The sequence below is a fragment of the Spermophilus citellus genome, assembly GCF_964194105.1.
Source record: "Spermophilus citellus genome assembly, chromosome: 6".
Classification (NCBI taxonomy): Eukaryota; Metazoa; Chordata; class Mammalia; order Rodentia; family Sciuridae; genus Spermophilus; species Spermophilus citellus.
Window position 1 is genome coordinate 16188423 of NC_138187.1, and position 25610 is coordinate 16214032.

The window sequence follows — 25610 nt, forward strand, 5'->3', positions numbered from 1 at the left end:
CAGCCAAAGCGCCTCAGGCCCTTAACGGGAGTCACCCAATCACGTGTCAGAATGGCTTCCCACAGTTTTCTTTAAAATAAATGATGGGATTTATCCTTTAAACCTCTTTACAAAGGATTAATCAATGATTTTTAAAAGCAAATTCACTGAAATTTGGTGTGTCTCTCTTCTTTCAAATTGTATCATGCTTTATTAATTCTAACTCATTAGGACATGTTTTGTTTAAATAATCTGAAATAAAAGTAGCTCTGAGTGTTTTTCATGTGTAATTAGATCTATGAGTATCAATACATTTGGCTTCTCCCTTAGAAAAAAGAATAATCCTCTTGCACAGTATTTATGCATGGGTTCCCTGCCAGATCTTTTTGGTTATGTCTCATTTCTGGTTTATGTCTCATTCTGAGCCCGCTACTTGCTTGAGAAGAGTGGGTATGGGTTGGGGAAGGTGGAGGGGAATGATCTGGGTAGTTAGTGGTATTAATTTGGCTTATTTTCTCAGAAGACTTCTTACCAGATTAACATGGCTTTGGACCCGATGATGGATCTAAATGAGATTAGAAACCACGGAGGACTTTGAATACAAGGATCCCTCTTGTTGAAACTGTATTTAGGAGGACCTTTTAGGGAGCTATAATAATCAAGGTCTACTCTGGAAAACACAACCAACCACTCCAGGTATTTCAAACAAAAAGAATTTAATAGAGGGAACTGGTTCCCAAAGCGATGGAAGTATTGGAGGAACAAAAGGGAAGGACAAAGTTACTTGAAAATTAATAACCACAGGAGACAGGAGGGAACATGATGCTCTCAAAGCCCCCGACCACTCTAACACATGGGGCATGTGATACTGTTACAGCTGCCTTTGGAGCCACAGCCACATCCTCTCTGCAGAGAGCAGGAGGTCACACTCCCACTATCACTGCAGGTTCCTGAGCCCCAAAACTGTCTGAGAAGTTGAAGGTCTCTTATTTAGCACCACCAGAGCCCACGCCTATTAGTTCTGTGCTGTTAAGACAATAGGAAAGCCCACTTCAACCACCACACTGTGTATGAACAGGAACTAGAAACCCATATCCCTGCTGTTGCTGCTAATGTCATCCGAGACACTTCTAGAAGCAGGACCTAATATTTCCCTTTTGTTTTCTAGTTTCCTGCCAGGACCTCTCCTTGGGTGAACCTAACCAGAAGCCAATTGCAAAGGATTCTGGGAAATGTAGTTTTCCGCTATCTAGCAACATCCAATCCAAAGGAGAGTGTGGATGAGAGAGAAAAGAACAGAGAGAGAAAAAGAAGTACTGACAGTGGCTCCTGGGGTGATTTAGATGAAAAAGGATGGTGACTTGGACCACAATGATGCAAAGGAGACGGTGAGAGTCGGACAAATTTAGTGTGTATTTTAAGGGACGAGTGAACAGAATTTGCTGTCAGATCCAAAGAAAGAAAGAAAAAGGGGCTGAGGGTGTAGCTCAGTGGGAGAACACTTGCCTAGCCTGGGCCAAGGCCTGGGTTCCATCCCCAGCATTGCAAACAAACAAAAAAATTTGAGTTGCAACATGGGAGTCACGTGACCTTAGGAGAACAGTTCTGGAGGTGAGGTTGAACCAAGGCCGGACTGGGACTCTCTCTAGGGCCAATGGGAGGAGTCAATGGATCTTTTTTGAAGAGTTGAGCTGTAAAGGAAGGAATCTAAATGGTGCAGTCATTGGAGGCAAAGGTGAGATCAAGACAAGGTAGTTTCTTTTCTTTCTAAAAAGAAATAAATAACACCATACTTGAATGCTGATGGGAATGATCCAGTGGAGAGGAGGAAAATTCATGATGGCGGAGACAAAGGGAAGGACTGCTAGAGTCAGGTCTAGAGAAGGACAGACTGGATACATGCACCGTGGAGGGGTTGGTCTTTTCTAAAAACACAGATGATAATACCGTATTAATAGGAGAAAAAAAAATAAAGCACATGTAGGTAGATGCAGGTAGGTGGGAAGGCCCCGGGGAAAACTCTCTTCTGATTGCTTCTGTTTACCACTGAAGTAGGTAGCAAGGTCCTCAGCAGATGGGTTAGGGAAGGGAGGATAAGAGGTTCGAGAACAGATGGGCGGTACTAAACACTCAACAAAGGAAGACTGGGGAGTGAATGGACTAGAAAATGTAGTGTGATTGCTAGGAAGTGTGAAGGGTCCACTTGAGATTAGAAGTGATGAATTTGAAGTGGGAGTAGTCATCATGCTTCTGCATTCGCTGAGCTCAGCTGCGTGGGTGCAAGCACAGAGTAGGAAGGGAGTTGATTGTAACCAGGAAATAAGGTGGTGAGAGAGGGTCAAGGGAGTTGACGATCTCAGCAAAAAGTGATTATCCTATTTATTAATGAAATTCAGACTGAATCGGGAAGAGACAGAAGACAAGGAAGAGTGATCAATAAACAAACAATTCAGTCCTTTAAGATCAGTTACACCAAGTTGTTTTCCAGGCAAAGGGGGTGTCTTAGAGTCTGATCTACCTATTGACCCAGTAAGAAATTATTGGACACCTGTCATAAACTGTGTCTAAAGAGGGTACTTATGTACTTCCCTAGCAACATTGAAAGGATCAGGGAGATCCACTGGATTCAAAACAGGAGGGGTCTTTGGTGATTTCTGAGAACAAGATCCATCTTATTTGGTTGTCAATACAGTTTTCAAGTTGGATGAAACAGTTGAAAAGTGTCTGTATCAATCAAAATGACTTAAGCCAAAAAGAAAACTTGTCGACAGATATAATTGAAAAGTTTCCAGCATAATAAGGACCAATGTTCATTGAGGACTTATGGATAACCAGGCTGTTTTTTAAGTTGCACTGAATCTGTTATCCTGTTTCATCCTAGAAGCAGAGCCCAGGATTTGAACCTGGCAAATGGCACATCTAACCACCATGTTTTTTTTTTTAAAGAGAGAGTGAGAGAGAGGAGAGAGAGAGAGAGAGAGAGAGAGAGAGAGAGAGAGAATTTTTTTTGTTGTTCTTTTAAAGAGAGAGTGAGAGAGGGGGGAGAGAGAGAGAGAGAGAATTTTTAATATTTTTTATTTTTTAGTTCTCGGCGGACACAACATCTTTGTTGGTATGTGGTGCTGAGGATCGAACCCGGGCCTCACGCATGCGAGGCGAGCGCGCTACCGCTTGAGCCACATCCCCAGCCCAAACCACCATGTTTTACTGCCTCTTGAAAAGACAGCTTTAGGCAAAGCTGGATCCAGGGATTCAAACATTATTATCAGGGCTCATTTTTTCGCCGTCACTCTGCTGACTCCTGTGTGTTGAATGGAGTCACAAGAAGGTTAGGTTTTTCTCCATTTGTTGTAGCTCTTGGCTTACCATCTTTATGTCTAGCATTTTGGATAGAAAGTCATTTTTCTCTTTCTAAAAAAAAAAAAAAAAACTAATTCTGTAAGTCTGTATTTAATGATATTGTGAACTGAAAAAAAAAAAACTTCACAAAACAGTAGGCGTGAGATGATCCATAAACAATGAATATATTTATAATTGGAAGGCTTAGAAGTAAAATATTAGCTATATTAATAATATATGAATATTCACAAAATTCTGGGTGTGACGATTTGGGATTTTTATTTTTTGGTTCTCGGTATTTTTATTTGCTTCGACATCAAGGATATATTACCTGTATAATAAAAATGTTAAAAGGACTTTTTAAAAGTCAGTACAAACCGACAAATTGATCTTCCACTACTTTCCTCTGTAGCTGTATACTCTTCCATTCATCTCCTACTAGGCCACTGCTGAGAGCCATTAGCCAAGTAGGTATGACAGTTTCCTTGCCAGCGTACCCCATGTTGCTTAGAGGAAGGACTCGGGGAAATGGACTTGCCTTGGACATTTGCAGTGACATTACATGTATGTTTGAGAAAGGTGACCCTGCTCAAGGACCAGGGTAGATCCGGGTTTAGGGAGGATCCTACTGGATTAGGGCAGATCCAGGTTTAGGGTGTATCCTGCTGGGAATAGGGAGTATCCCGCTCCTTGGGTTTAGGGCGGTTCCAGGTTTAAGGTGTACCCTGCTGGGAATAGGGCGTATCCTGCTGCCTCAGGCATGCCCGCTCCTTGAGTTCCCATTGAGTTCTCGTGGGATTCAAAAAGTATTTGGGACTCGGAGCCTGGTGGAATACGTGGATTTGCCCAGAACGTGGATTTCCCCAGAACGTGTGTAGAGTGCCGGTGTGAGTTCAGGAATAAAGAATTGCTGTTTGAATCTACAAAGCTGTGAGTGGCTCGTGATTTTGTGCCCAGCCAGACTGCAGCAGGCCACAAAGATTTGTATTGGGGGAATTTGATGAATTGGGAGTGACATACCCATGGTGTCGCTCTTATCTGCTTCTCTTTGGTTAAAGAAAATGAGAGGCAAAGAAACATTACTTAGGTCAGGGGTGCTATATCATTATGCAACTGAACAGACTTAAAATCTTTCCCGACTTTACAAATAATCCGCCTTGGATGCACTTTGAAATGAAATATTAATTCTTCCTTGGAAGCCTCGGCGGGGGTAATATTCGGCGGTCCATCAAAGATAGAGAGATAAAGAAACCAAGGGAATTCCAACATGAACATGCAGTCCAAACTCAGCAGCCGGCTGAGGTAGAAACAGCTGCTAAGCCCCTTCCCCCAAGGAGTTGAGAGTCTAGGAAGGCCAGATCGTCAAACAGGTGTGATACGATAATATGGGTTCAATAAATCTTCTCAATAAATCAATATGGTAGGCATTATAGATTTATTGATTTATTGAGAGGATTAAAGTAGGCAATGCATCTCGATGCTGAGCCCAGTCCCTGGTGTGGAGCAAGTAGTGCAATAAATGGTGCTGTTATGACCATGATCACAATGATGATTGTTACCAATAACAATAGCAACAGCACAGAGAAAGACAAAGGATTTTCAGTCTTACAAAGTCCTTAAGATGGTCCATGATCTGTCGTCTTCTATATTTGCCTGTTTTCTCTGGCAGTACCGGGAAGCCCCTTGAAATTTTGCTCTCGGATGATTTGGTCCAGAGAATGGAGCATGAGCCAAAGTATTTCTCATCTAAAGGTGGAATGTTCATGCACACCCTCGTGGCTCAGAGTGAACTTGGCACCTCATGGATCCTACAGATCATGTGACTCCACTTCATAGCTCTTTGCCCTATAAGAGTCACCTTCTTTTGGGACATTTTCTCACATTTTATAAAACTCTGCTCTCAAGAAAAGATTCAAAAGTTACACTGAAATAAAACTGAATAATAAAGCTTGACTAGGTCCAAAGCATCAAGGGGAAGAAAACGTCTTCTGTTTTATAATTTCAAATTCAAGGTCTTCCATACAAGAGTGGGAAGGAAGAAAGATAACACTGGGTGCAAAAGAGAAATGGAGACTCCGAGAGAGAAAGACAAGAGAAAGACATGTGTTCTGAGACTGCTATGGTTTCTGAGTCCAGACTTCTTAATTCTGTGATCTACCAAAGTTCTTTTCCCATGTGAGCTATCCAAAAATTCCTTTTTGCTCATAATAGCCAAAGTCAGTTTCTGTTGCTCACAAATTCAGGAACCCTTACTGATTCAAAAGCAGAGAGAAAATGACAGTTAAGAGTGAAAAGAAAAATAAAACACAAGGAGAAGCAAAGACAATGAAAAAAGTAGCTTGATCTTATAGTGATCTCGGTTCCAGTCCCGTTCTGTGCATATACTTCAGAATAAGCCCCCAACTCGCCTCCACCACTTTTTAATTAAAATGTTCCTTATTGCATTTGAAGGGGGGGAAAAACCCTTATTTTTATCTGTTTGTTATTTTTTAGTGGAGACTAACAGGGAACTAATCAACAGGAGCAAGAAAGTCCAGGGATGTGCTTTTGGCATAGCTAGATTCTAAAGTTCACAGGATACTCAGGCATCTCACTTTCCTCTTTGCATTCTCAGGATCTCCCCCCTCGATGGCAGAGATGATCCCTGGAAGGGCCAGGCTGACCTTAGACCTTAGGTCATCGTCTACGAAGAAAGAAGAAAAAAGGGCATCAACCAAAGTTCTGTGATTGATTCTCACTGGAAAAATCTGAGTTACTGTCAATCATTGAAAGATGATTATAAAATGAGGGCACCTGGTTTGATCATAGGCTCTCTTTGAAGTAGGCTCAAGCCACACAACCCACCTGGGGAAAAAAATCAGGGGGAAACTTTTTTTTCCACACAATGACAGAGATTACTAGTTGCCTTCTATAATCATTCATAAATTCTTCCTTGGTAACAAAAAGCTCCAAGGTTTAGCCAGGCATGGCGAGACCCCAAATCAAGACTACATTCTGAATGATATCTTGAAGATAGAAATGCAACAGCATTGTGATCATTTGAAGATGGGTGAGAAATAACACATATTTTTCCCAAGGAAGGCTCTTAAATATGGCTCTCTCTACCCCTTTCTTCCTTACTGATGGTCAGAATGTGAACAGGATGGTATCTTGGCATACCAGTGACTTTGGAAGAAAAAAGCACACAGTGGAACGGCAAGATAGGAGGAGACTTGTTTTCTAACATTGTGGAGCTTTCTATTCCATCCTTGAATCACCTCCGTCGATCACTTTCATGGGATAGAAAAATAAACATGTATTTTGTTTAATGACTGTTATTTGACAAACCCCACAACTCAACATAATCCTACCTGATACTCCCAAAGGAGAATCATGGTGCTCCTGTAAAATGATCCAGGTGTTATGTGGCGGTGGTAGTGGAGGGATTTGGGTATACCGATTATCTAATTGTCATGGTTGAAAATTTGAGGAAGAAAAAAACCTGCCTGGTTCTGGTGTATCTGGGAATTTCAGATTTTATGGGTTCAAGGATTAAAATAATTTTAAAATTCAGTTGAGCATGAAATTGTGAGAAATAACTATATCCGTGTTTTTCTCTAGAAAAAAAAAAAGCACTTGTCAGAGTGGATTACTCTATGTTTAACCTTGCAATTTTAACAATGGCGTGCAGGAAATAACAGGTTCATGATGTGAAAAATTGTTGAAAGTAGATATTAGAACTCCTTTCAACATATTTGTTTTGACATTTTTATTAACAATTTGAGTGAAGAATTAATTAAATTGTAATCAAATGTGGAGAGGACATGTCAGAAGACTGGTTCATGCTTTGGGTAATGGAATCACAGGAGCAGAGAATTACACTACCAGAACCCCATAAGATTCTGGAGGGTTTTCCTAAGTCCCTTTTTTTTAGCCAGAGAAACTGAGGCTCAAAGGGGGGCAAAATAGTCCTGGAATCAAGGGTAAAAGTGGGATGTGATCTTTCTACTTTTTCTTTTTGAATATATGAAGGCTACATCATGTCTTGAGATTCAAGTAGAATTTTTTTTTCTCCTTTTAAAAACTGGAGCAGTTAACTGATGAGACAAGATAAAGTTTAATCAGGTCAAATGTGTAAGGACCTACATGTTAGATCCAAAAAAGCCCCACTGTACAAAAAACAGTATGGGGTCGATGTGCCTTAATCAGCAGCACTTGAAGGAAGAACTGAGAGAGGTTACTTGGCTACAAGCTTGAGATGTTCATGATGTGATGGATCCACCAGAAAAAGATAATGGGGTCTTAGGTGGTATTACTAGAAATAGAGTTTGCAGAAAGGAGGTGAGGGTCCTGTTGAACTTTTCAGTGCACACCTGGAATTCCTCATTCGGGCCCAAGGTGTCTGATTTTGATAGACAAGTTCGTTCACATCCAGGTCAAGAGCTTTGGATGGAATTATGTGAATAAGGGTCAAAGGAAGATAAGGGGGCTTCGGAACACTGTAATTAAGAGCTTGAATCTTGGAGTCAGACTGCCTGGGTTTTATCTTAGCTCTGCCAATTTACTGAGAATGTGTTCATTAAACCTCTTTTTCACTGTGGATTAGGAATTGTACCTATCTCCAAAGATGAATGATGTAGAGAGCATGTCAAGTGATTGGCACATTAAAGACACAACACAAGCACTTGATAAATGTTAGCTATTATTAGAACTAAGAAAGCAAAATGAAGTGAGAGCAAAGGTAACAGACTCATAGGTGGTAGTAAATATTAAACCAGTTAACATGTGCCAGGTGCTCTGTATAAAGTTGGTAACCATGATTACTATCTACAGTAGAGGGAATGATCTAAGGTCCCTACGAACATGCCTGGTTTGGGGACAAAATATTTCCTGGATTGAGTTAAAATCCACATGTCCTTAAGATCAGGTTATGCCCTGACGTCAGTCACAGCCTGAACAGAGCATGGGAGTAGCAGTGGTCACCACTTTGGAAACACCCTGCACGGTCTTTTGGCTTCGTTGAGAGACAGTCCAGCAACGTTTTCAGTAGTGGCCATTTAGGTCTGTTCTTCCGCAGGGTTCCAATTCTGCGATATGTGTGGTTCCCAGTACGGGGCTAATCACTCAAGCCTGTTCTGGGCATGGTCACCGACAGTGGTTCTGCGGTTGTCGCTTAGGAATCATTCAAAGTAGAATTGGACCTGAATAAGTCCTTTCTGTCCTTTGTCCCCTCCTCTCTCAGATCCACGGCACGAAGCAGCCCAGAACACCCTACCTACCCCTTAAGGACCGGAACAACTCCCCGGGGAGCAGTCTACCGCTAGGGGGCGACCGCTAAGAGAGGAATCTGCCTGGCGCGGAATCCGCGGCTCTGGGGGCTCGCTCTGCCTCCAGGCGCTGGGAGAGGTGGAGTGAGACTGGGGTGGAGGGGCGTGCTTCGCGGGTGTGAGACAGAGCGAGCCGCCTGGGTGTGAGTCAGCGCGCGGGGGGCTAAGGAGCTCCACGAGTAGTCACGGAATCTCACTCTCGCTCCGCTCCTCCACCCATCCCATTTACAGCGTGCCTCCAGGTCCCAGGCGTGTGTGTGCGCGCACTGCACGATGTCCGATTCCTGGCTCTGAGTGTCTGCGTGGCGAGATGGCGGGGGAGGGGGTGTGTCCCTGTGTATTTCTAAACCAAAATTAGGGTTCTTCTCCATCCCATCCCCTAGGGTGATGTGGGGGTGTGTCCGGGTCAAGGAGCTCCTGCGTCTGTGGTGCGTGTGTGGAACCACGCCTCGGGGTAGGTATGGGTGCTTTCGTCTGCGCCCAGTTCTGTCTGGACTGGATGTTGGCGCAGTCTGGGTTCTACCCCTCGGTGTCGGGAGGTCAGTGTGGCGGGGATGTCCAGCCTTCCGGCGGAGTACACGATGAACCTAAGACACCCACCCTTCCATCACCGCCCCACGCTGGTCAGGCTCCTCACGGAGCGGCCTGCCTGGAGAGGGCCTGGGGTAGTGTGTCCCCGAGAGGAGTGAGACCGTGGAGGAGCAGGGGGAGGGCCAGGTCCCCGGGCGCGGTGCGGGCTCGGGGGACCCGCGCGGCTGACGTCAGGCGACTCCTTAAATAGAGCCGGCAGCGCGCTCCGCTCGGCATTTCCCGAGGAGCCAGAACGCGGCCGGCGCCAGCGCCACCGTCCGGTCCGCCCTCCAGCCGGTATAGTCGCGCGGCCGCCGAGCGTTCCGTGCGCCGCGCTCCGAGCGTCGGGAATGGGGCTTCGGGCGCTGGGCGCGCTCTGTACCCGGCGCACAGAGGAGCCGAGGAGCGCCAGGAGCCGCCCTGCTGCCCGGAGCCCCATCGCCTAGGACCAGGCGATATTGGGAATGCAGCCGCCTGTTTCCCGAGGAGCCGCAGCCCCCGGGATCCCGGGGCAAGGTGCGCGCCCCAGCCAGCAGCGCCCGGAGAAGACGGCGCCCCCGACACCCGACCCACGCTGTCGGGGCAGAGCCACGCGAGCCCTCTAGGCGACGCAGGGCCACAGCAGCTCCGCCGCAGGTGCCCCCTCGGAAACCATGACCCCCGGCGCGGGCCCATGGAGCCATGGCCTATAGGGTCCTGGGCCGTGCGGGGCCACCTCAGCCGCGGAGGGCGCGCAGGCTGCTCTTCGCCTTCACGCTCTCGCTCTCCTGCACTTACCTGTGTTACAGCTTCTTGTGCTGCTGCGACGATCTCGGCCGGAGCCGGCTCCTAGGCGCGCCTCGCTGCCTCCGAGGTCCCAGCCCGAGCGGCCAGAAACTTCTCCAGAAGTCCCTCCCCTGTGATCCCCACGGGCCGACGCCCAGCGAGCCCAGCGCTCCCAGCGCGCCCGCGGCCGCCGTGCCCGCCCCTCGCCTCTCGGCTTCCAACCACTCTGGCTCACCAAAACTGGGTACCAAACGGCTGCCCCAAGCACTCATTGTGGGTGTGAAGAAGGGGGGCACCCGGGCCGTGCTGGAGTTTATCCGCGTGCACCCGGACGTGCGGGCCTTGGGTACGGAGCCCCATTTCTTCGACAGGAACTACGGCCGCGGGCTGGACTGGTACAGGTAAGGAGGGGGAGCCCCCTCTCTCTCTGTGCCAGGTCTCCAGTCATCTCCTCCATCCTTGGAGTCATCTTTGAGTTTTCTCTCCCCCCTTCACCCAGTTTGATGTATGGGTTCAGACAACACGTGGCGTGGCGGCGGGTCGGGGGCTCTAGCAGGATTTATCCAGAACTTCCCAGGATTACTGCAAAGGGCGTTCCCTCTTGTCCGTGTAAGGAAAGGGAGATTTCCAGCCGAGCCTCAATGCCAGCTGGAGGGCCGGCTCAGTGTTCAGCCTTTAGAGCGGATGGAGCACGGAACCCAGGGAACAGGCAGGGCAGGGCAGGCCACGTGCTGCCTGACCCCAGTCCTATCCCCTGACCCTAGGTGGATCTTTTCTGGTCCCTGTACTATGACTCTGTGAAGAGGTCAAGCAGAGACCCTTTCCGTAGGGGCTTTGCTTCGGAGAGGTCCCCAGGGTTCAGTCAGAATGAGAGGGCATCTGCTGAGGTCTCAAGAATGAGAAAGACCCTTAGGGAGTCTCATTCGCAGAACCAGGTATTTGCTGACACCCCCCCCCCCCCCCGCAGTAGGTTTGACCTGGGTCCATGGTCTTGGAGGAATGGAAAGAAGCCTGGACTTGAATCTTGGCTCTGTCACTTAGCTTGAGCAAGTTCCCTCAACTCTCCCAGCCTTGTTACGGTCTATCCCAGTGGGCAGAGAAGCCGGATTTTGCCTTGTCTGCTTCCAAATGCTTTGCTAATGTGCTTTAAAGGTGTAGAAATTCCACTTAGCATTCAGGATGTGGAATTTGTAATACAGGAGGGCACCTCAAATGAAGGCTGACTGGAATCTCCCAGAGGGTGGAGAGAGTAGATTGTCCTCTTCTCTGTTGCACTGCCAGGGTCCAGAGTTACCCAGGCCTGGGGGTGTCTGAGCATACAGTGAGTCTTCTATAAGGTAGCACCGTCCCCCTTCCAAACCCTGTGTGGTGAAGAAATGTAGGATCAACCCACATAGGCTAAGTCAGGGCGTCCCTGGGGCTGGTGTAATGTATGGACTCCCCGTGACATATGGTTGCAGAATTCTCACATTTACTGACCTCTTGAAGACATTCTGAATACATCTGCATAGTGTGGAGGGGTCATATGGTAGCTGAAAGAGTAGATGAGGCTAATTCTTTTATTTTTATAAAAGTAAGCCCATTAGGCAGTGGAGGTTATAAGCATATTGGACAGGGGACAATTTCACTAGACTCATGGGACTCATCATAGGAAGATCTGGATTTGCAAGAAGAGGGAACTAAGGGTCAATGTGTCACCTTTACCAAGTAGCCTCTGCCTATGGTGGTTGTGGATGTAGGGGCTAGGGATGGGTCACATGCTATCCTCAGGAAGCAGACACACAGTCTGTCTGCAGTGGAGCCACACAGAAGACTGCTGGCCTGTGGGTGGCCCCAGCACCATTTTATCTGGTTTGTGGAATGAGTGACATACAGTGGCAGGTAGGGCCCCCTGCTGATGGCCCATTGTGCTTTTTGAGCTGGGACCAGACCACTGATGTGTCCCATCTAGGTGTATGAGGACACTGTCTGAGCCAGTCCACCCTGGCAAATGCCCAGACAGCAGCACCCAGCCCGAGTGGGTCAGCCATGGCCACATTCAAATGCATGCCAGGGTTTCCTCGATGGACAATCTGAAGATTATGATGAAATCTTTTGCCCATGTGAAGTACCTTTTAAGAATAAAACAGCAACATTTTGAGCATCTGACTTTTAGGTGATGTGTCCTCCCAAAAGCACCTCAATTCTGAACCCAGGTTCTTCTCCCCCTTTCTTTCCTCCACCTCCAAACATACTTGAGTCTTCCTTCTCAGAGCCTGTGTCATTCAGGGATGGCTGCTTTTTATTTTTAACCTTGGCATGTGTGATTCTAAGCCAGCTTAGCTGTGAACCTTAGAGATGGGAGCCATGCCTTTTTTTTTTTTTTTTCCTTCTTCCCCTAGCACATTTGGATTCTGCTAAAATTCTCAGCTGAGTCTTGGTAGGTTTTATTTAACATCAAGCACACTGACAGCTCTGCTTCTCTCTCTACTCCCCCCCTGCCCCACCGCCCTTTATTCCTTCATATTTCTAAAAGAATAATTAGCCCAGAGGTCTGGTCATAACTGCTGTGCTCATCTCTTACCCAGGAAGGCTGAGAAGCCTCCAGCAATCAGGAAAGGGATGTGTGTTTGGTGCTTCTTTCAGTTGCTAATTGACACCCCCCCCAGAGTCAAGGGTTTCCATGGGGATCACCATTTGTGCAGAAGGTGATACTGCCCATTTGGATTCTGTTTCCATCATCTCCAGAACATTTCTCAGAATGTGCCTTATCCTTCAGTATCACTCAAGTAACATGCCTTAATGGAAGGAATGATGGGGATTTCTGGGATTCTTTAAAAATCCATGTCCTGCTTTTCTTTCTGAATGTCATCAATTAGGTATGGAGGGTGACAGGGTGTTCTTCTCTCTGCCACCACCTTGCTTGTGACACATCTTGCCATCAATAAAGCCACAGTGCCTATCTGGGTGGAAATGATCAAGGGATCCTCATACCCATAATGGCAGACTGTGTTTTCCAAAGGCAGAGTTGCGGAATCACATTGCAGGTAGTGGGTCTTACCATGCTGTGCTCACACTGAAGCCCCTGGTGATACTCTTCTGGGTCAGGGGACCTAAATCCATCTAGACAGTCAAAAAATCAAAATCACCATCCTCAAATCAAACATGAGACTTCTTTCTGTGGGTGCATGGAGATACGATGCTGGAGGCAGAGAGATATAACTGGAGAGACCTCATCATCAGCCAGAAGAACAGAAGACTCAGCCTGCACCTTCCTTGCTCCTAGACTGAGCCCTTTCTTGGGAGTTGGCTCCGTCAGGCCACCCTTAGAGAGCCCAGCCCCTTATGGTGGGATCCCTCCCATCTCACACATCTTTCTGTGATCTCATCTTTGATGCTTACCTCACCTGCGTCTGACCTGGGGTTCCCCCACTCCAAATTTCCTCCCCAAGGCAGCAGCTGAACCTACAGGGTGGGATCCACTAGCTGCTAGTTATGCATAGTGACACCGGCTAATGAGGGAATCAAAACAGGATCACCCGAGCGAGAAGATGCAAGGTGGTCCCCAGATGCTGTGCAATTGGAAGAAAGGGGGTCTTCTTGCATCTCAGCTTCTTTATCATAGAATGGGACCTGTAGTAACCATTCTGTGGGTGCATGGAGATGGTTTTGTAGGATGGAAGCTGGTTTTGTAGGATGAAGGAAACACTGCAAGTGCCCTGGAAAAATATTTGGTAGATAAAGATAAGGCAATAATGTTGCCCCTGGTTGCTACTATGACTACTGCTTTGCTACCACACTCCTGTTATCACCATTAGCACGATTCATATTAAAACTATTCATTTCTGTCTCTACAGATGTTATCAAAATGGGGCTGAGGAGTTAATTGCTAAAAAAATAGTTTCATACTTTTCCTTTCTCTCTGCTTTCTTCCCTCTTCTCCCCCTTCCCTCTCTTCCTCTTTTCTTCCTTTCTGTGTCTTCTTTCTTTTTTGCCTTCTCCTCCACTGTCCACCCCTGCCTCCTTCCTTCTTCCCTGTGCATCGATAAGAAGTCTCTTCACACTTTTGGGTATCAGTTTCCTCACCTTTAAAATGGGCATGTGATATGTCTGCCCTGCTTTACCATCTGAGGAAAAATCATACAAGACAGTCTGTGAAAAAATGCTTCTAAAAATGGAAGATTACATTTGGGATGCCACTGTTTGATTGAAGTTTGCTTGGGAGAGGGACTATTCAGGGTCTTCATATTTTATTTTTTAAGTAAAAGAAGCTTGATTGTGTCCAGTAATCTTTCCGAGTCTGAGGAGGAAGCTGCGTTTTGTCTAAAACAGCCTCGATTTTGCTTGTGTTCTGAGTTGTGTGTGTGTGTGTGTGTGTGTGTGTGTGTGTGTCTGTGTAAAGCAAGTGAATCTTTTCTAAATGCATTAAAATGCCAACAAGAGCAGGCTAATATGTGATAATTGACTCTGTGCTCTGGTGTCCAAATTTTGACAGATGAGACTGTTTTGTACATTTTAGACTCCATTTCACAACTCTGGTTATTTACTTGCTCAGCGCCCATGGTGCTTGGGGGACTTACGTAAGGCAAAAAAAAAGAAAAAAAAAAAAAGACCCAGCCTTTGCCCCAGAGGCAATAATCTAAGTGATAGAGAATAAAAGGCATAGAGGGAAATCGATCACATTATCAAGCTCATTTCAATCAAGGAATCATATTCCAACAGGAAAACCAAACCGGAGAAGCCAACATTAGGACAACATAAACCCAGAGGCAGAAGGTGTTGGGTGGCGGGGTGGGGGGCTTCTTCCTGCAGCAGCCAATTCAGAGGCCTTCCCCCTCTCAGAGCAGACTGGTCCCATGTGAGACAGACTGGTCAGCTCTGCTCACTTGGGTGTGCACAGATGCCTAGGTGTACACGCGCCCCATGCGTGCACTCACACAGATACAGCGTCTCTGCAGACTTATGTCTTTGTAAGGTGTTTTCTGCCTTGGTCCAGGGGAGTGTCACACACACTCTGATTAAATGAAACCACTGAGTCCCTAAATCCCCCATCCATCTTGCATCTCTCTGTCAGCCTCACAGCACGCTGGAGATATAATAGTTAGTTCCAGCACATGTTCAGTTCTTGTCGGGCACCAAGGAGCATGCAGAATGGGCCAGCAGGGTTGTCACTGCTCAAGGAGGCTTTCTGAAGAGCTGGTTCCACTCCCGGTCCCCCCCCCCCCCCCCCGCACACACACACACTGAGAGGGACAGGAGGAGAACGTGGAATGATGAACGAGATTTCCCCCAGATCTCTGGGATGTGGATATTGAGGTAGAGAAGACCCAGACAGCCGCCAAGGTTTTCATCACCGTTGAGCTGTTTGGGGGTATTAATAGGTGAAAATATCACTTATCCGAGAACCTATCACCTCTGAGATAAGGATGGGTCTCACCATTGGTGATGGATACCCTGGATTCAGGGACTCATGGTGCTTCCATATTGGGGAGCCCTTCTCCCCACACCAAGACTCCTTCTGCTTTGGAGATCTGAGTTACCCAGCTAGCCCTGGAAACTTCTCTGGACCTTCCAAAGAGCAAATAAAAGTAACTGCCCAGAGAATACCCTCCCGGACCCTGCTTCCTCTCTGTAGCCAACAGGGGTCTCTTCCGATTGGTCAAGGAACAGTACCCATTTGGGATTTTTGAATGTCACCCATGCCATCTCCCTGGAAGCATCTATCCTAAAAATCAGAGAAGGTGTGGGCTGATGCCCAGGAGATAAGATGCTATGTTAGGTGTGTTCTCCAGGGGCTGCTGTCAGGAGGCCCTCTGTGTACTTCTCATGTTTGGGGACACATCCCAACAGTCCCTAATGGTTTGGGCGCAGGGTTAATGCCAGTAGGTGCTCTTACCTGTCAGTGCTCCTCGCATCTGATACGCAGGACTGTAGAAGAGCGTTCTTGCCTTGGGTTAGGTCTCGGTGAATCATTTTTGAGTGATTGACAGAGTGGGTGTGGAGGGGGCGGCAGCACACAGCTCCCTATTGATCAGATCTGCTGGGAGACTTGGAGGGGAGGCCGTTCCCATGATTGCGGCCTCAGCAGCTAGGGATGGGGGTAGATGCGTAGCTTCACAGGCTGTGAATGGGGGTCTGAAAGGTCACACAGCCAACCTCAAACTGGGAGACTCACCATCTCCCCCAACGCTGACTCTGAGGCGGGTTAATCCATTTATTTGTCAAACGCCTACCATTGCCAGGCTCCGTGCCAGGCTGCTGCAGGCTGGCTCTGCTGCCACTTTTTTCCCCTCCTAATGGGCCGTACTGATGGGCTGAAGTGCTTTGTAGCCCATGAGCAGCTTGACAAGGTGGGTAAAAGCCACCAGGGAGTGGAAATAACTCAGCGTTTCAGAGGTAATTGCTGCTTGTCAAGCTACACAGCTGGGCTGTTGGTCCAAAGCTGCACTCCCAAGAGTTTTCTCAGGAGGATGATGTGACAGGATGAGGGACAGGGGGTTATTACTGAGCATGTTCTTCCATGAGACATGGACCCCGAGGTGCGGGATGGATGATTTGGGGTTTTAGCATCACATGGATTTCCTGGGCACAAATCTATTGGGTGCATCTTCCCAAGTTGTTTTGACTTGGGGAAGAGTAGTAGTTCCATCTCAGTGCCCAGAGCCACCAGTGCCCATCTTTGCTCCCCAAGTAGGAAAATGAGGGGTGTCTGCTCTGAATAGAAGCCTGGGGACCTCCCACTGTCATCTTCCAATTGCTGACAGAGCTCCCACCAATTTGGAGGCAGAGTTTTCTAGACTTGGATCATTCTCCTGCCACCTTCATATAGTCAAAGCCTGGCACAACCTTGGTTATTATCTTAATATTTTTGTTTAACCCATTCAAAAATTACAATGGTGGTTATTAGAGGCTGGGGAGAGTCCAGGGGACAAAGGGTTGGGGAAGTGTTGACCAGTTATAGTTAGATAGGAGCAAGAAGTTCTGATGTGCTATTGCACAGTAGGGTGACTCTAAATAGCAACAATGTACTGTGTACTTCAAAAACTAGAAGGAAGGATTTGGAATGTTTTCACCATACAGAAATGATATTTTGGAGGACATATATACATTTAACATATATACATTTAAACATTCCACGGTATATACATGTATTGAAACATCACATGGCACCACATTTGTGTACCCCGTCAGCTTTATGTTACTGTAACAAAATACCTGAGATAATCAATTTAAAAAGAGGAAAGATTTATCATGATTCAGTTTGGGAGATTTCAGTCCATGGTCAGTTGGTGAGAGTGGATGACAGAGGAGGTCGTCACCTCATGTCTGGAAATAAAAGAGAGAGAGAGGAAGGGTCTGGTGTCCAAATGACCTAAGACCTTCCACCAAACACCATCTCTTGAAGGTCCCACCACTTCCCAATAGCACCAAGCAGGGGACCAAGCCTTTAACACGAGGGTCTTTCTATAAATTTTTCAGATCCAAATTATAGCACCATTAATATGTACGATTTTCATATTCCTATGTGTTCCATTTAAAAATAAATTTAAATGTTTTAAAAAATGTGATTTTTCATAAGAAGCCAGGTTTATTTTTCTTTTAGTTTGTATATTTTAGTATAGCTAATATATTCTGATATATTCATATAATGCAGTTCAAAAGTGACAAAGGATATTCTGAGAAAAAAATTTCCCCTCCTTCCTGTTCCATCTTGTAGCCATGAAGTCCCTCTTTCCAAAAGCAATGATAGGTACCTGTTTTGGGGGGTAATCTTTTGAAGATATGCTATGTGTTTGTAAACCTAACACATCCTATGCAAATAGGGTTAAAATAAATACTTTTACACAGCAACTTTATTTTAAAAACCACCCTCAATGGAAAACCAACCTCATTTGCCATAATTAGAAAATAACCCCAAATGTAGATGGATTGAAAACAAAACAGTGGTTATTGAATTTTTTGCTAAATAGCTTGACTGAAATGTTCCAACCCTGCAGCGTTCTCTATCTTTATTTAACGGGGTCTGTTAGGATACAAGACTAGGCAGTTAAAGCAATAGTAATATCACTGTGAGACTTTTCTCCTTAATGGAATCATAGGAATGAAAGTGGAGAAGATAATACATTTTCTCCCTGTGTGATTTGGTGGTGTTTGGGAAGTCTGGGTAGCATGGGATACAAGGAGCACCACCAGCATCATGGGAAATGTTGACGGAGTTTACAGAAGATCCCTAAGTCATTCCAATGAAGGTTCTAGTTTTCTCAGGGTCCTTTGGTGTGTTAATGATTGGGAGAGACAAGCCAGAGGAAAACTCAGGACAAATAGGAGCATTAGGAGAAGTGTTTCCACTTGGAATATTTACAAGGGCATCTAACCTTTGGAAGAACCCCAGCTTCCCTGAAGAAAGGGTATAGTGGGTACTTAAAGGAAAAAAAAAATTAAACCACAAGGTTACCGTGGGTTTCTTCATTGTCCTCACTAGTGGAAATCCATGGTCCCCCCACTATGACCAAATACACATCTGCAGGCATCAGTGCCCCAAAAGTCAGAGAGAAATTTGTTTTCACCAGTAAGAAGATGGAGAGAAAGAGAGAGAGCGCGAGCGGGAGAGCGACCAGTCCAAATTCAAAAGGCATGGAGGAAATGAATCAAAATGAAAAGAAAGAAACAGAGATTACAATGGTGTCTTGTTATCAGCAGAGCATGTGTACCAAGACCCCCAGTGGATGTGTGAAACCATGAAGAGTACCAGACCCCCTGTATCTATTACATTTTGTGTGTGTGTGTGTGTGTGTGTGTGTGTGTGTACATATATGATGAAGTTTGATTTATAAATGAAGCATGCCCAAAAGATCAACAGCAGCAACAATGAAATAGAACAACTGCAACAATGTATTGTAGTAGAAGCTACGCGGTCTCTCTCTTTCTCAAAATATTTTATTGTACTTTCATCCTTTCCACTTCAAGGAAGCATTTGCCACACGTCTCTTTGGCATATTTAAAATTTCCGGCATCAGTTTGAACTTTGGAGCCATTGTAATGTAAAATAAGGGTTGCATGAACATAAGCACTGAGATATTGTGACAGTCAATCTGATAACTGAGACAGCTGTGAAGTGACTAACTGGCAGGTAGCATATACAATGTGGATACGCTGGACAAAGGGATGTTTCCCAGGAGGGATGGGGCAGGGTGGATTGGGAAGGCATGAGATTTTATCACACTCTTCAGAACAGTGCATAACTTAAAACTTTGGATTGTTTGTCTCTGGAATTTTCTGTTTCATATTTTTTGGACCATGGTGGACTGCAGAAGGTAAAAACTATATGAGGGAGACATTTAATAAGAGAGGCAGTTTCAGTACAGTGATGAAAAGCTTGGATTCTAGGATCAGGAGGAGTGTGTTGGAATCTCAGCTCCACCACCTGCTTGGAGTGTTATCCACCAACCAGTTGCTTCTCTGTGACTCAGTTTTCCCGTCTGCACACTGGGATTAATCATATTAACTTTCATGTAAGGCCACTGTGAGTATCAATGAGCAATTGCCATGAAAATGTTCCAAACATTTCTGGCACACAGTGTCCGACAAGCATTCGTTGTCTTTATTAGCCATTGATTTCTTCAAACCTCTACAGATTTCAATCCAGAGGGACACAGAGATGAATAGAACACAGGTTCTGCCTCTGAGCTGTTCACCGTGTGGTGGGATTTTGAGATACTCATGGAACGTTTGCATACAGGTCAGATGGGGCTTGGTACCATACAGAGATACTAGGAAAGCTACCGTGGCACAGAAAGGAGATGAGATCCAGTGGGAAGAAGTTGGGAAGGCTTCCTGAAGGAGGCAGTATGTGGTCTGGGCCTCAGTGGGTAGTCAGGATTTCTCTAGACAAGAGAAGTCAGGCATACGGCTGACGCTGATGAAGATGTGGCTCTGTAGGGGTGCTGTTCCTAAATGCATTCACTCCACAGTTTCTTGTCTGGTTACCATCAGATCACAAAACAGTCATTTCAGGTCACTTTAGTTCTGCAGGCATCTATTGGCCACCTGCTGTGTGCCAGACACTGTGCTGAGCCCTGGGAAAATGATAAGGGAGAGAGGATCTCTCTTAAAGAGCCAGAGGGGAAACCAAGTCAGACGGGAGGGATTGCTGAGAGAGAGAAGTCTCTGGCATTTGTGGGGTCACTGAAGAGGGGACCCCACTCAGAGAAGGTCAGAGAGGGTTTGGGAAGAGCTGATGACTATACATCAGGGAGCTTGAGTTGCAGTTTTCGCCACTGAGTTCCCTCTTTCCTCAGAACATTCCAGATCTGACTGCTTCTTGTCATGCAGCATCCAGTCCATAGGTCACCTCTCTGAAGAAGTCCTCCTCCTCCACCTGGTCTAAGCTGGCTGTCCTTCCCCAGTCCGCTCTCTCTTCTACCACCACTGTGTTTTATTGACTTCATACATTTTATTACAATTCAAAATTCTCTTGTTCCTTTTTCTTTTTACTTATGTCTCCCCAAATAGGCTGAAAGCAGAGATCTCATCTGTCGTCTTTATGACAGAATTGTCAAAGCTCAGAGTGGTGCCTGGCACCCAGTAGGTGCTCAATAAATATGTGTTGAGTGACTTCACTTAGGGATGACTAAAAATCAGCGAGTGGGTCCTGGTCACCCATTGCCCCATCTCTTTATTTGGCTGGTGACACTGGTTCTGATGGGATGAGAGGATTTGGATGTTGGTGACTCGGTCTTCCACCAACAGATATTTATTGTGTATCTACAGTGTGCCAGGCACTGTAGTGGTCACTGGGGAGGGAGAAGGGAAACACTTGGTCAAAATCCCTGTCTTTGCCAGGCACAGCGGGTACACACCTATTATCTCAGCAGCTCGGGAGGCTGAGGCAGGAGGATCTCAAGTTCAAGCTAGCCTCAGCAAAAGCAAGGTGCTAAGCAGCTCAGTGAGAGCCTGTCTCTAAATAAAAAACAAAATAGGACTGGGGATGGGGCTCAGTGGTCACGTGCCCCTGAATTCAATCCCTGGTACCCCCCCCCAACCCTGGGGTGGGGGGGAATTCCTGTCCTCATGCTGGTTACTTTCTATGGGGTGGGGGAGAGATGGTCAAAGGATAAGCAAAACATCTGTGTCAGCTAGTGGTGAGGATTGTGGGGAAGGAGGGGAGAGAGGGTTTGGTTGGGGAGGGAGTTGCCCTTTTGAAATAGGGTAGTCAGGAAAGGCCTCACCAAGAAGGTGATATTTGAGCAAAGACCCAAAGGAGGTAAAGGGGTGAAGTGTGCTGTGATGGGGGGGGAGCATTTTAGAAGGGAAAACAAATGCAAAGGCCCTGGGGTCAGCAGAGTAGCTGGGGTGATGGAGGAAAGCCCTGGGGCCAGGCTGGTAGAGGGAGGTAGGCAAAGAGAAGAGGGACCAGGAGCTAGAGGAAGCAGGGCTTTGCGAGAACTTTGCATTCCCCTCTGACTAATGGGGAAAGAGTGGATGGACTGAATGACATTTTAAAAGGATCTAAGGAGCTGCTATGCAGGGGGCAAGGACAGAGAAGCAGGAAGAGTGTCGAGGAGGAGGCTGGCGAAGCAATGAGAGAGGGGAGGGAGAGGTCATTTCAGCAGCTTGAAGTGCAATTGTAGGATCTGCAGTGGGTTGCACAGGGGCGAGGTGTAAAAGAGAGGCGTCCAGGAAGATGGTGACAGTGACGGTGATGGTGTGGCTGGGGCTGGTACCTAGGCTTTAGAGTGTTTGCCTTGAATATTTCCATCTATTAAGGACATGTGAGCTCTCAGGCCCTTGCAAGTGACAGGCTGAGATTTGAACCCAGCACTGTGCTGGCTACAGCCCTGGACCTGACGGGTCCAGCATGCATCTGTAGGTGTCCCTGAACTAACAGAAGACAAGAGCATTACGTTTCACTGCAGGCTGGAGCCTTCATTCCCAAATAGGTGGAAGACGGAGGAGTCCCTCTTTCTAGGTGTCTTGGGGACCCTTTTTATAAATGCAGAGTTCTTAGGTAAACTCTTGGGACCCTTTGAATGTTGAATTAGTTTTGCTCCAACCCTGAAAAGTCGTGTGGGTCTCTGTCTGTGCCACTCAGCTTCCTTCTCTTGCCCAGCCTCATCAGTATGCATGGCAAGGTAGTGGCCTTGATGACATTAACAGATTTAGGGGGCTTTTGTGTGTGGTTTCCTTCAAACAGAATTGAACACTGCGGTCCTTCCTTCCAGGATAATCGGGATCGGACTCTCCCCAACTTCCCCAAAGCTGCTCAAGCATAGGGAAATGTTCTCTGCTTTGGCAGACTCTTCGCCCCGTGTTTCTGCTTTGATGGTTTTAATGAAGATATGAAATCATCTCACAGCTTTCATTTTGCTCGGGCGAGATGGCTTAAAGTGGAGGTAGCGTTTCCCAGGATCAATCCCCATTTTCAGAAGTGGTTGGTTAAACTCTGTGCAGTTTATAGCCACTTCTCACTGCAACAGTGTGGGATCTGAATTATTAATTCCATGAAAAATGAGTTAAGTCATTGCAAAGCTCGGTGGGGGCTCCCTCCCTGCTTCAGACGCCCTTTCTGGAATTTTCTCTGGCACAAATATCTCCATTACCCGGATGTTCCAGGGTAACTTGGCCAGATCTCTGTCTGTCAGTCTTTTCGCCAGGAGGGAAAGAACTCGACTTCATTCAATTTTTTTTTTTTCTCTCTCTCTCTCTTCCTGTGGGAGAGGAAGAGGAGGAAGCAGGCATAAACAACTCTGAGAGGTACTTCTGCAAAGCCATTTGTAGGTTCTGGCACTTGGGCATCATTCCGATGACAACTGTGCAAACGAGGTCATCTCTAAAACATGAGCCTCCAGCACCTCTGCTCCATCAAGGTGGCTGATGCCAAAGAGGAGCATGTGGAACAATAGAGAGGTTCCGAGCTGTTTGCATATGGCACTGCCAGCTAGGGACAGTGACCGAACTTCACCGAGCTTCTATCCTATGGAGCAGCGACAGCATCAAACACTCAGTATCCTCAGGGACCCCGTGGACATGTAAAGGAATGAATGATGTTGGCTTGGGGACAATAAGACTAAGTGGGGACTTGTCTCAATCAATGACCCAAGTCCCATTGAGAGAGGGGACTTGTCCCACTTAGCGACCGCAACCACTAGTCAGTTCCAAATGAAATTTTTGGCCATCCCCCTATTGCCAGATCACCCAACTATTTTTTTTCTTTGCAGAAAAAGCTTAAAATATGGCCTTTAAAAAACTGTGAACTCTCCGTTTATAATTGTGTCTCATGGATTCGCGACTTTTATAGAACTAGTTTGGGGGCCAGGTGTTACCCATCATCTGCCACTTCTTGAATCTGACAGGTTGGGCCTTCGAAACAGACACTACTACTGGCTTCTCATATTGCTTCTGCCATGTATTTGCCCTGGGATATGTTGACTCATCTGTTTAGGCTTTGTTTTTTTTCCTATATAACATAAGGCTATCTATCCAGTGTTCCTACCTCATGGGTTGCTGTAGTGACTGGATATAATAAAGCATTCCATTTTATTTTTATGGCTTTGGGTGTCCCTTCCAGCATTGTGTTTGGTGCAGGTTTGACCATCTCTAAGCTGATGGCCGTGCCTAGGAGATCAGAGACAGTCCCTGCCATACTGTGGACCTTTGTCAAGGAAGGTCTTACCGCTTTGGCCAATGAGGAGAACAATGTGGAGCCAGAGTGTCTTGCGGTTGGAGAAACCCATTTGGTTGCAGGACTGGACCCCCAGGGAGGGAGCCAACAGTCTCCACCCCTGTTCATCATCCCACAACACCTGTGCCCACAGAATCCCCGCAGGATGTTGAGTGTGTGAAGCTGTCACTGCTCCGGGCTGCTTCTCCGTGGGAAGCTCAGTCACTGCTCCCAGCTCCCAGTACCATAGCCACCAGGGCTCAGAGTACCCCCATCCCTCTGTAGGCTTCTCTTGGTGTCAGCCACCTGGATGGGACAGAGGTGCCCAGAGAGTCGTGTTTTAGAGATGACCCTGTTTGCACAGAAGGGGAATGACTTTCTGATTCTGGAGGTGTGGAGTCCACCCAAGGGAGGGAGATCTAGCCAACAAGGAGAGGCGCATGGACGAGGAGGGACTGGCTTTGATCAGGACTGAGCACCTGCAGATAGAGCCACATTGGGGTCATGGTGGAGGGGCTGGAGGGGCAGAGGAGATAAAGAAGGCTGGAGTAATGGATTAGTGTGACGAGCAGAGAAGGTGACCACCTCTTAGGAGAACAAATCTTCACCAGATGTCATCAGAAATGACCTGGTTCTCTTTAAAGTCAAGCAAAGCTTTATGCGAAGCAAGGTCCCGTGGACTTGGTTGTGTGGTCACGATGGAGGGCCTGGATGAGCCACAGAGGGAGGAGCTGGGAGATCATCCCAGCTGCATCTTGCCTCTGGAACAATCTGTCTGCAAGCTCCCCCAATCATGTGGTTGTTCTTCCCCAAACCTAACCGATTGTTTCCCAACCTTCAGACATTTGTGTGTGATGGTCACGGTTGGGTTTTGGACATAGCTATAAAAACCCTCATTTACTTTACTTCATTGTAAAGTCCGCTGGTAACTTTTACTTAAAGGCATTTGCTTCCAAACAAAACCTTATATCATGACCCTATCTGAGACTCCTCATAACTCCTGCCAGAAATAGAAAATAGTAAAAAAAAAAAATCCAGTTATAACCAGACAATGCAGTTCCATCCTCATTGGCTCTTCTCTGTTCAGCCCAAAGCAGCCTCTTTCTCTTGCTAAAGAGGGAGATCAGAAACAATTAGAGAGGTGTTAACAGCATTCTAGAACCTCACCAAGACTTTCTTCCTGATGTAACAGGAGACTGGAACAGAGTGAAAAAAGAAAGGTAATTATTCCCTAATGATGTGGTTAGGTGGCATTTAAAGTCACCATGTGGACCTCCTGATTTCTCTTAATCACGGGTGGAACATATCCCACCCTTTGGGAAATGCTCACCTATCCACTTAAGTCCCTCTTGCTTTGATGCCACTGTATTATTTTATCATATTTGGTTGTCACAGCCCATCAACAGCTTGGGAGGGACTGGCTGACATTACAAAGTCTGAGTGGTTTAAAAAGCTGTGATTCCAATTTAAATTGCAAATGGATGGGGCATCATGGGAAAGCAAATGCAGACGTGAAAAATGGGAAGGAAAAGATCCAGCTCTGCAGTATTTTTAGATCTTTTTATTTCCCCCCCTCCGGGTAGGTTTTGCATAATCTGTATCTGGACTTTGGGTTTGATAAGTTCCAATATCTGCTCTCTAACATCTTGCCTGGGGCCTCACCCAAAGTTTCTTTTACAATTCCCATTGAAATCACCTATGTAAAACCTTTGTTGAAGGCTCCTTGAAAACACTGTAACTGGGATGAATCTCATGGCGAAGGCCTTATGCCAAGAGAAAGAAAGTTATGTACTGTATGTTCCCATTTGTATGAGACTCTCAGGCAGAACCAAAGTGCTGGAGAGAAAATTGGTGGTTGTCAGGGCTTAGGGTAGCAAGGAAGTGGGGGTATGAAAAGGCAGATGAGAATTTGTGGTGGGAGGGGTGTTCAGTAGAGACGCCCTTCAGGACCTGCTCTGTATCCCGATGGTGGTGGTGGTCACATGAATCTATACACGTGTTCAAATTTCTTG

General features: G+C 46.5%; 1 protein-coding gene across 1 annotated transcript in view; it reads left to right on the plus strand.

Moving 5' to 3' along the window:
• Positions 1-9685: 9685 nt before the first annotated feature.
• HS3ST2 (heparan sulfate-glucosamine 3-sulfotransferase 2) overlaps positions 9686-25610 on the plus strand; it is a gene marked incomplete at its 3' end in the record, with an annotated part of 85446 nt that continues 69521 nt past the window's right edge. Inside the window, exon 1 of the mRNA XM_081298349.1 lies at positions 9686-10360. Within this exon, the coding sequence (XP_081154475.1) occupies positions 9876-10360 (485 nt within the window). The 5' untranslated portion in view covers positions 9686-9875. The remainder of the gene's footprint in view (positions 10361-25610) is intronic.